This window comes from Dipodomys spectabilis, unplaced genomic scaffold (assembly GCF_019054845.1).
Source record: "Dipodomys spectabilis isolate Male_0828 unplaced genomic scaffold, ASM1905484v1 ptg000119l, whole genome shotgun sequence".
In the NCBI taxonomy this organism is placed as follows: Eukaryota; Metazoa; Chordata; class Mammalia; order Rodentia; family Heteromyidae; genus Dipodomys; species Dipodomys spectabilis.
Window position 1 is genome coordinate 173,524 of NW_024870796.1, and position 12,064 is coordinate 185,587.

At 41.7% G+C, this 12,064-nt stretch overlaps 1 protein-coding gene across 1 annotated transcript; it reads left to right on the top strand.

Moving 5' to 3' along the window:
- The first annotated feature begins 2,938 nt into the window (after window positions 1-2,938).
- On the top strand, window positions 2,939-3,874 carry LOC122115468 (olfactory receptor 10-like). Its single transcript, XM_042688954.1, has one exon. The coding sequence runs from the start codon at window positions 2,939-2,941 to the stop codon at window positions 3,872-3,874; it is 936 nt and encodes a 311-aa protein (XP_042544888.1).
- The last annotated feature ends 8,190 nt before the right edge of the window (window positions 3,875-12,064 follow it).

Sequence of the window (12,064 nt, forward strand, 5' to 3'; positions counted from 1 at the left end):
AAGAAAAAAGCGGGAAGTGGCGCTGTGGCTCAAGTGGTAGAGCACTAGGCTTGAGCTGAAGAGCTGAGGGACAGCGCCCAGGCCCAGAGTTCAGGCCCCACGACCGGACCCCCCCCCCCCAAAAAAAAAAGAAAAACGAACTTTACAACTTTGGTGGGATAAGGGTGGAGTGGGGTACGGGGGTGAGGGGTGGGGAGTGTAGCTGTGGAGATGGGAGGGCAGGGATGGTAGGGGAAAACAAAGGAGGAGGCAACAATGCTTGATAAGAAATGTACTCATTACCTTGCTCATGTCATTGTAACCCCTCTGTATGGTATTTTCACAATAAAAAACTTATTAAAAATAAAAAAATAAAAAAACTTATTAAAAATAAAAAAAACAAAAACAGAAACAAAACAAAAAATATATGAAGAGGCCAGTGTGAAAAGTGTTCAGGTGTGGTGAACAGGATTGGCTTCAGGTGAGATGAGGCATTTGGTCAGAAGAATGAAGGATTAGTGGGATTGGGGAAAAAGTGGAGAAGTGGGGGAAATCTCAGAACGCACAGTTCTATGAAACAATGAAAGAAGGTAGGTTTTGAGAATGCTACAGAGACGTTTGCCATGGTTTGAGCCGTGGAAAGGGAATAGAGAGACTGAGGATTTCATGGCGGATCGTGGGAAGCTCTCAGGTGATTTTAATTGCCACACTGGGGCTAGAGGTCTCCAGGGCCAGGCTTGGTAAACAAGTCTCCCCTCACTGGTCTTAAAGAGGCCTTGGCAATGCCCTGAGGGCAGAATTGGTGTGCTCGGCCTTAGGGTCAGGAGATGGTTTTGATGGTCCGGTAGCTCCTTTCCTGTCTCGGTGAGGGTGAGCCAGTGTGAGCTCAGTGAGGAGGAGGCTCTGTTCTCCTGGGTTCTTGGGCTCAGCAGCTCCCTTGATGAATGGAGGGAACTATAACTTATTACAAGTACCTCTGGACTACAGCTATCATCTCTAACTTCTATTCCGCAGATGACGTCAGGAACAAATGGTAAGAGTCTTCCTTGGTCAGTGGTAGATGCCAGCAGTCTCAACTGAATCTCACACCACTTACTTTTTAAGTTAAGTAGTTGTCTGAAGGAGTTTCAATCACAGAAGTCAGGTTATGAGTACAATGCATCTTGCGCAATGTCTTCCCTTCCATTTTTTCCTCCCTACTTTCCCCATTCCATGAGTTTTCACATAGTGTACACTGAATATGAGTTCTGATTCCTGCAGAAATGAAGGAGGCAGTGCGGGTATACCTTTTGTGCAACTCAAGAGTTGAGTGCAGGCTGATGGGCAGTTAAAAATCCAGACAGCAAGAAGTAGTCCATGAAATCGTTAGTCCTGGGTTCATTGTATTTGGTGCCTGGTTTGAATGCTGAAATGTTCACCTCATGCAAGAAGATATTTTATCAATATTCAAGTCTCTCCACCACTCCTCCCACCATTCATGCCTACACAGAACGTCACAGAAACATCCTCTCACTCACCAACCACACAGATTTAAGGAACTCATTACACATGGTTTTCTCACTAAGTCGGAAGGCTGGCTTACTATGAATTTGAAGTCCCAGCCCAAACTCAAATCCTGTAATGCCAAGGCAATAATACACAAAGTAGGATCTATCAAGACCTGGAGACAAAGAAGAGAGGCATGGTCAGAGATGCTGAAGATACATCAAGGAAGAATTCTTGGAGCAGTAGACAACAAGAAGGTCAATAGCAAGAGACCATATTCTCAATGTAGAGTCAGAGTTAAATGATTTGCTAATGTAGCCTTTGGCTGTTAAATAAGCAGACTACAGACTCCAGCTATTGTTTTCCGGTCTTATGATAGAAAATGTTGGTGGGTTATCCCTAAGCATGTGACACAAGATCCTTGAAGATCACACTAAGAAATTGTGGGCTAGGACAGGATACTGGCTTATACTATTATGGTAGGCTGGGTAAACCGTGATTGAGTGCATTAAGGAGAGGCTGTGAACCTATTATTGTAAACCTACAGAATATATTACGTTATTCAACCTCAATTAAGATCCCGTGAAGTGTTATTTTTCTTGTTCCACAGTAAGTAAGCTGAGGCTCACAGAGGTAAACATTCCAGAATATTCCCGGTAAAGATTCTAGAATAACAATATCAGTGATATTGTTCATGAGTAGTCACTTGGTATGAACTCTAAGCTACCACATTCTACCACAGAGGCCATTTAAAGATAGCTTTGCCCACTGGCTAACCCACATGCAAAGTAACACTTCATTGTATCGCTCACATCGTCTCTCATCTTTTCCACAAGATCATCAAAGATGGAATCTAAGTGGCTGGATGATTCCATCCTCCATTAACGATGACCTTCGGGTTTAGTGGACTTCACTGAAAAGAAGAATGAGTTGCCTTCTGGTCATGAGCAGGGACCCAGGATTGGAAAATGACAGATGAGAACCACAGATAAACTTGTGGCCTCCGTCTAGTTAGTCCTGGGTCTCGATCTCAAAACACTCTATGAACTAGAATAAAGAATACAAGAGAACAACAGGGAACAAAACATGTTCCATGCTACACTTTGAATTTTCAAAGCAGCTCCTGCATTCCTGGGTTAGCTCCTCATCTCAATGCAAGGAGGAAGCCCATCACCCACACTTTCAGACACAGAAAGATCAGATACATTGGATTGAGGGACCTGGAAAAAAGTCTTAAATATACCAAAATAAGGTTATGGTTCAACAAAAATGACATCATTCTTGATCCAGTCTTTTCCAGTCTAGAGAAGAGTAGAGATAAGATCAAGAGCATCAGACAGAATGGAGCTGAATAGCAAAATAGGAAATAAGGAACGTGCGTTTGAATATTTAGGGATTGTCAGGAAGTAACGTTTTAACTCATGTTCTTCATCAAAGGCGCCAAATTGTCTTCTACTTCTACAGCTGAAAAGGTATGGGAAGATTCAACACCAGTTTGGGTGGGGACTTCATTTTGGTGGGCTTCTCAGATTGGCCTCGGCTGGAACTCATCCTTTCTATCTTCATTTCAATTTTCTACACCTTAACTCTCTTTGGCAACATCACCATCATTGTTCTTTCACAACTGGACCCTCGACTACAGACACCCATGTACTTCTTCCTCTGCCATCTCTCCTTCCTGGATCTCTGCTACACCACGAGCATCGTGCCTCAGCTTCTCATCAACCTCCACGGACACAACAGGACCATCAGCTATGGCGGTTGTGTGGCCCAGCTGTTCCTTTTCCTTGGCCTGGCCTCCACGGAGAGTGTGCTTTTGGTGGTGATGGCCTTTGACCGTTACGCTGCCATGTGCCGTCCGCTCCACTACACGACCATCATGCACCCCGTCCTCTGCCTGTCATTGGCCATTGCTTCCTGGGTGGGGGGCTTCATGAACTCTGTGATTCAGACAGGCCTCATGATGACCATGCCACTCTGTGGCCGCCAACTGAACCACTTCTTCTGTGAGATGCCTGTCCTCCTGAAGCTGGCTTGTGAGGACACCGGAGGAACAGAGGCCAAGATGTTTGCGGCCCGGGTGGTGATCTTGATCTTTCCTGTAACGCTAATTCTAGGCTCCTATGTACACATTGGCAGGGCCGTGCTGAAGTCCAAGTCCTTGGCAGGATGCAGAAAGGCTTTGGGGACTTGCGGGTCGCACCTTGTGGTGGTTTCTCTATTTTATGGTGCAGGTATCTACACATACCTCCAGCCTCAGGGCAGCTATTGTGAGAGCAAGGGGAAGTTTGTTGCCCTTTTCTATACCATCATTACTCCCATGCTCAATCCTCTGATTTATACCCTAAGGAACAAAGATGTGAAGGGGGTTCTGAAAAAGATACTAGGGGGTGGAAGAGACTCAGAGTAGAAGGGAAGACCAAGACAATTCTTCTGCAGTAGTTCTCAGGTTACAAAACATATCCTGTCCTTGCCAGGCAGTAGGTTAGTAGACAATGAGCCTTGGAAGGCCTTTGGTTTGTTAGTGCCTTCCATGTCAGGAGTTTGGATATTTTGTTCAGTGTCTGTGTTCGACAGAGAACGAGTGCTGATCTATACCACAATGCTGGGGTTGAAGACACTTGGGATCCTGTCCACTAGCAGAAAGCAGGACTTGGGTTCTGGACAGGCCTGAGAGTCAGGGAGGAATTTAATTCCGAATCAGAATGCATCTCCAGATTGCCAGTGTGTGGCCAGGTAGATTATGGCATAACAAAAGCCATGGATTTGGGTTGAGAAATACTCTGACTCTAGCCGGGTCCCTCCACAGATGAGAGCTTGTTTTTAAAGCCTCTTCCAGTCAGAAGCCTTTGATGATACTGGAGTCATAAGGAGGTAGTAATCAGAGATTCCTTATGAAGTATTTTGAGTTTCAGATATGAGTGCAACTTACCTAAGTAAAGGAAAAAGCAAAAGTATTGGGGAGGCATTGGCATTGCATCAGCAATGGCAGCACAGTCTCAGGCTTGCTGCTTGGTTTCACAAAGAAGATGTTTCCCATGAATGATAATAGAGGAGAAACTGGCATAGAAATAATGAGCCAAGTGGAAGTGATGCAGGAAGGAGCAATAGACCTGAATGACTAATAATGAGGAGGAGGAGATAAATATATAGAGAAGTAGAGAAAGAAATAAAGAAGCATAGCAAGAAATATATATATATATCTATGTGTGTGTGTGTGTGTATGTGTGTGTGTGTGAAAGAGGAAGCAAGATGGAGAAGGAGGGAGGTAGAAGGGGCAGAGGAGAGCGTGAGAGAAAAATAGAGAGATAGAGAACAATTGCTCTCAAGAATCCTTGGAGCAGAGTGATGACAGGGGCTTTTGGAAAGTCAACCCATATCATTTCATTCCATTAAACAGTGGTTTCGTGTGAAAAAATATCTAGGTGTGGTGTTTGGCACCTTTCACCCCGGCTATGAGGAAGACATAGGTAGGAGTATCACAGTCCTAGGCCAGCCCAGGCCAAGAGCAGGGGCCTGGAAAATACTGCTTCCAAACTGCAGGTGTATTTGTTTATAACTTACACTCCATGTTTAGTGAATCGTCTTTATTTCAGTAACAATCTCTCAGTTGTTTAACATTTTAAAAACTTGCTGTGTAAAAATGGTCATTAATCACGTAACAGCACTGCAAGAGTTAGTTCTGTTAGTGTCTCCTCACTCATGACAAGACTTAGGTTCCAAATAGTTTAATCCACTTAGCCAAAGGCACATACCAGATGTTCGGGATGTGAGATCTAGGCCTCTGAAATCCTGATTGGAATCCCTACCATATCATCTCTCCAGTCTCCATTTCCTAAGAGTGAATTCTTTCACAGCTTTGCTTTGGTGATTCTATCTAGGGTTCTAGACTTTTCTGAGCTATTTATTCTTTGGTCAGAAACCATACCATCTACAATAATAGTTTCATTTTTTTGAACTCTTATAGGTGAAGCACTGTGTTATACAATAAGCCATGTTGTTACACTAAATTTCTATAAAAATGAGAAGTCTCATTGGTTTTATTTATCAAGATATTGAAAGCTAGATATTTGTGTGTGTGCTTTCTTGCTTCAAGTTACTCAGAGACTAAACAGTGCATAACTGCCTGAAAATCCTTATTTTTATATTTACTAACTCCAGGTACTCACCATGAAACAAATCTAGTTAGTTCCCTGTACCCTTGTATAGCAAGACCTAAATAATTTAAGGGTATGAATAACTTAATAGAAGGAAGGCTTACTTTGAACACACAAGACAGAATTTAATAAAATAGTTTTGTAGTTACTGTGTTCTTCCTTTATATGTCTTGCCGAAAATACAGCCACTCGATTATATTAATGGGAGCATATCTCACATTTGAGCAGTTTTAAGAGGCTGTGTACACATGACCATGCATGTTTTTTTTTTTCCACAAAACCTCTCTTGTGGAAGGCAAATTGCATCTCCATGGAAACTCACATCCATTTCAGGCTTCATTGGATCTTTTCATTGAAAGCAATGGCTAATTGATCATCAGAGACCATGGGTCCCTATAGCCATGGGAGAGCTAGCTAGTGGTACCCAGGCTCCTTCTGTTACCAGCCTGATAGAGGTGGTTAGAGCTGACTTCCTTTCTTTATATTTTATATTTTATTATTATTATTTTTACTGAATTTATGGCTTAGATTAAATGTTGTATATTTGAGGTTCACAAAATGACCAGGGATTCTGTTACTGTAAGGAAGCAAATGAGTTTATCTATCATCTTACATGATTGCCTGTCTTTCACATCTAACCTTTTTGATTAGAGGAGTTAAAAACCGACTTATTTAACTCTAATACCAAACACAGTCCAACTTTACTAACTATAGTGCTCATCTTGTAGTGTAGGTCATTTGTTCAATCTATATATAGTCTAATTTGTATCTTATGATCTATATCTGCCTATTTCCTCCCAATTCCCTGTTCAACATAATACCATAACTATTGTTTCATTTTCCATCTGTGTGTACAAACTATGTATATGTGTTTGCATATATATATATATATATATATATATATATATATATATATATATGTATGTATGTACTGAGGCTTGAACTCAGGGCCTTTCACTGATTGCACTATTCCACTTTCATATATATGTATATTAAGTACTTCAATTATATTTACCTCTACCCTCTTCTCCCTTTTCCCTCCTGCTGATTCTCACCCTTAAACAGTTCCAAGCCAAGTGCCAGTGGTTCACATCTGTCATCCTAGCTACTTAGGAGGCAGAGATCTGAGGATTGCAGTTCAAAGCTAGCCAAGGCAGGGAAGTCTGTGAGATGCTTATCTCTAATTAAGCACTTGAAAAAGCCCAGAAGTAGAGCTAGGGCTCAAATGGTAGGGCACTTGCCTTGAGCAAAAAAAAACCTCAGGACAGCACCAAGGCCCTCAGTTCGGGCCCCATGACTGATAAGAAGAAGAAAAATATACTGAACTTAAGTCTCTAAAAGAAACAAATTAAAAACTATGCTTTAGCAAAGGCTGACTCTCTAGAGAAATCATCTATTGGCTCTACAATAAATGCTGCTGAGGTGAAAGATTATTTAAAAGAAAACCAAACTTGGGTTGAGTCATAGCCTAAATGTAAAAAGAACACAGAGAAGACTATTTTTTAGGACCTTATCATGAAGTTGCACTTTTTGATGAAATGTAAATTAAGGAAAGGATTATATTCAATGTCCACAAAACAAATGCAAACATACACATTCCTCAAGAATCCAGTGGGGAAAAAAGCTAGGGATTGGGTGATATTTCCAATGTACATACCAATAAAGATGAAAAAGCAGAATGTTAAATATGCCACAGGCATATGCTTTTAGAAAAGCATAAGCATTCTAATAAAATGAAAGAAGTCTCATAATACACTTGAAAATAATGTGAAAAGGCCATTATTCTTGCTACCAATCAACGACATGCAAATTAACGCAGCAATGTCACAAAATTTCATTGCCATCTGCTTAGCAATAGGTTTGTTTGGTGTCCCACTTGTTAAGGAACAACACGGGTTCCAGCAATTTAAAACATCTTTCAATACTGAAGATCCCCTCTGACCAGGAATTTATTCCGTGATAAACTACAGAAAAAAATCCAGCACATTGGCACTTGAGCTATATACAAATATGTTCACCACCCCGATTGTCCAAAGGAGTAAAATACTAGAGAGTGCATAAAGTGGTTTATTCTTCAAATGTGATGACTAATGTTCAAGCACGTGAAATTCTATATAGTAATTAAAATGAACAAACTTCTAAATCCTTCCCCCTGGGTGGAGAGCCATCTCAGGAGACCAGCGACAGCCACGTTCATCTGTTGCTCATTTCCTCATATTTATTTCTGTTGCTGTAACTATATTTTTAGTAGAGTGTAGGAAAGATTTTCACACTCTGAATGGAAGGAACTGCATGTTAATTTTGGCTCGCTCTACATACTACTTTTTGGGTACAGGGAGTTTATCATGTGATCCTGTGTTTGTGACATTAAAAGCATCTATAGAACTATTATATATGTGATGAAGTGAAGTAATTAAGCCTGTTCAAATTTGATCCCGGTCAAGGAACAAGAGACTCCTCATTGGGTTTAGAGGAACAGCCAGAGAGAAAAATGAATTTGCATTCATAATTATGATCTATGAGTGCCATTTGATCAATGTCTCATTGTTCTCAATGTATTTTCAGTGTGAATGTCATGTAAAGTACAGAGGATGATACACTATTATGCCAATTGTTAAAATCTTGTGGAGGAAGAGAAGGGACTAAAGCTTCCTATATGTTCACTGGATGGGAATGGACTTCATGCTCCTGAACATGATACTTGAAAATGGTGAAGAGAAAGCCAGACTTAGTTCCAACAGGCTCTTGTAGAACATCTTTTCCCCTGCTCTTCCTCCCTAGGCAGCCCCCCGGTGTGGGGGGGGGGCGGGCAGCAGTCACCAGGAAGATGAGATCAACCCAGTGCTGGCCTCTTTCCTCAAGACACCCACATAGCTCTGTTCCTGTTACCCCTTTGGAAGCAAACGGGAACCTGGGAGGGAAGGCCGTGACCTTGAATCCATGAAAATCGATCCTATGCAAGGCAAACAAAATGTACGTGTATACTTCTTTGGAATATAACTAATTTTATGGCATTAAAAGGATTAAGATTTTTTAAGGTATCTTTACATAAAATTTTAAACTCATAAAACTGTATACTCAAGAGATGTGCATGGTATTTATGCATAAAGGATCATGCATGCACAGTTAGGTTTGTTTTTTTTTTAATTTAATTTAATTTTATTTGTGAACATACTGTACAGAGGGGTTACAATTACATGGGCAGGATAATGTGTACATTTCTTACCAAGCATTGCAGCCTCCTCCTTTGTTTACCCTTCACCTCCCTTCCCAGCCTCCCCCCTCCCCCCCCAACCCCAATCCGCAGTTAGGTTTTTTTAACAAGATACTTAAAGATAAACTTTCTCAAAAAATAAACTAAATGACTTGAGAAGTGAATGCTATTTTAAAATTTACTGTGGAAAAAAATACCAGATGTAAAGAACAAAGTAGCCAGGCACAGGTTGCTCAGGCCTATAATCCTAGCCACTCAGGTTGACATCTGAAGGATCACAGTTCAAGGACAGCCCAGGGAGAAAAGTCTGTGGAGACTATGTCTCAAAAATAACAAGCAATGGGGCTGGGAAGGCGGCTCAGTGGTAGAGCGCTTGCCTTGCATGCATGAGGCCCTGGGTTTGATTCCTCAGCACCACATAAGCAAAAAAGAAAAAAGCCAGAAGTGACGCTGTGGCTCAAGTGGTAGAGCGCTAGCCTTGAGCTGAAGAGCTGAGGGACAGCGCCCAGGCCCAGAGTTCAGGCCCCACGACCGGACCCCCCCCCCCACCAAAAAATAACAAGCAAAAAGCTCGGTGCCACGGCTCAATGATAGAGTGCCACAGAGCAAGTAAGCTGTTCAAGCATAAGACTATGACTTCAAACTCCACTACAGCTAAAAAAATAAGGAAAGAAAGAAAAAGAAGAGAGGAGAAGCAAAGAAGCATTACATGCATTATGCTGAGAAAGAAATCTGAAATGTCTAACTTTTTATGAATGAAATATTTATTGGATCACACCGAGAATATATAGAGATTCCAGACAGGTGTTATGAACTTGATAGGCGACAAGTGCGACATGACAGTTGGATGGATGGATGGATGGATGGATGGATGGATGGATGGATGGATGGATGGATGGATGGATGGATGGATGAAGGGCTGGTAGCAGGATTGAGGTGAAAGTTGGGAAAGTGGGAAGAACCTGACACTGCACAGCTGTATGGAAGGAGCAAGGGAGATGTGTTGTGAGGATCCTGAGAGATCAGTTTGGTTTGGGCAGTGTATGGGGAATAGAGACAGTGGCGGGCTGCAAGGCAGATCTGGAGATTCTGTCAGTTGATTTTAATTGCCACATTGGGGCTCAGAGGTCTCTAGAGATGCCCCCTGGTAAACAAGTCTCCTTTTACTGGTCTTAAAGAGGCCTTGGCAATGTCCTGAGGGGGCAGAATTGGTGTGCTCAGCCTTAGGGTCTGGAGGCGGCTCTGATGGGACCTGGCTCCTTTCCCATCTCAGTTGGTGAGGGAGAGAGTGTTGCTCAGTGAGGAGGATGCTCTGTCTTCCTGAGTTCTGGGTCTCAGCAGGCTCCCCTGTCGAGGGTCACAGCTACGCATGATCACCCCCTGCCCGGGGCCAGAGCTATAATCTATGCCTTGCCCTCCACAGACCAAGTCAGGAAGTGGCCACCATCTTCCTCAGCTATTGCTAAATGCCACCAGTCTCAAGCTAGTCTCCTATCATTGAGGGAGGTGAGTGCAGCTCTGAGTGAGTGCTGACTGGGGGGGGCGGGGGCACTTCTGCTCTCCAGGTGAAAATCTAGGAAAGAAAAAGTATTCCATGAGAGACTGAGCATTAGGCTTCATTATGTTTCCTGACTGGTTTGAATGTAGAATGGCTGAACTGATACAAGATGTTTTTGTCACTTCCTCTACCATCCCTCCCAACAATATTCTCTCAGCATTTCTTATTCTTCAACTGCATAAACTTGGGGAAATCATCACACACTTATAGAACATTCAGTTTTCTCATTAAGCATGAAGGTTGGCTTAATATGAATTTGAAGCCCCAGCCCAATCTCAAATCCTATGCCAAAGAGGAGAATATGCACAGTAAAACATATACAAAACGGAGCCAGGAGACAAAGAATAGGGACATAGCAATGTCAAAGATACACCAAAGAAGACTTCTTAAAGGAGTAAATAAGAGGAGGGACAACAGTAAGAGTTGATATTATATGTAAAGGAGGAGTCAGAGTTAAACAATGTGTGGATTAAGCCTTTGGATATTAAGTAAACTCATAGACTCCAGTGGTAGTTTTCTACTCTTAGGATGGAAAATGATGGTGGGTTATCACTAAGTATGTGACAATAGAGCCTAAGATCACACTAAGAAGCTGTGGGCTAGGATAGGATGTTGACTTATTCTACTGTGGTGGGAAAAGTAGAGGAGGAGGCTGTGGTGGAGAATGGGTACAAGGATGCTTTGGTGCCTAGTAAAGTTTGATAGTGAGTTTAGGCATCTCAAAACTAACAAAACCACAAACTCAAAAATGTCCGTTCTTCAGGATGAGTCTGCTAATGAAGGTGATTAGGAAAGGGTCTGTAGAACTTCTCTTTCCCAGACAGATGAGTTGAACTTTCTGGCTCCATAAAGGTAAGCAATACCCTTATAGCATTGGGCTGGCATGCAGGCAGGCTGTACTACTGTGTGCATCAGAAACTACTTGAAATATGACTTCTGATCCTGGAAACTTTATTATTTGCAGAGATCCTATATAGTCATGAAGATGCAGCCACACACAGATAGACACACAGAGATAGGCAAAGACAGCTAATGATGTTTTCATTGCAAAATTCAACAGCATTCAAGATGGCCAGTGTCAAATGGATTTAGTAGATCAATGGGGTCAGAAGAGATTACGTTTTTATAAAGATAACATAAGAATAGAAAAATGTAGCTGATCAACCTTAGGAATGGGTCTGAAACTACATAAACCAACCTTCTAATGAATGCTAGAACATGCTACATCCTGAGAGTCTAATTTGAGTCTCTTGATGAGTAGCAAGCTTTCAATCGACAAAGATATCACTCTTCCCAGGCAATCTATATGTGCATGGCTATTTTAAAATAAGTTTTCTTTATATAGAATCACTGTTTTCCTTTGGTATGATTCACCAGTTGTTCCTAAGTGTTGGCCTTTGTAGAAGAACAGAACAAGTTTTCCATTACTTTTCTATAAGACAGAGCTCTCAAGCTTACCTCTAACTATTTCATTATTTAAAATTCCAGTTTCTCAGTCAGGATGCTTTCATGGTTTTTATTTTCTTTTGATTCTCTGTCTAGGTTTGAATCCAAATTTGTTGCCAAGAACTTAAAAATCATTCAATTGTCTAGCTGATCAGTGCAGACTGGGTCATGCTATGGTTATATTTAGTGACTTATTCTTATTGAGTGGCCTGGAACTCACTGTTT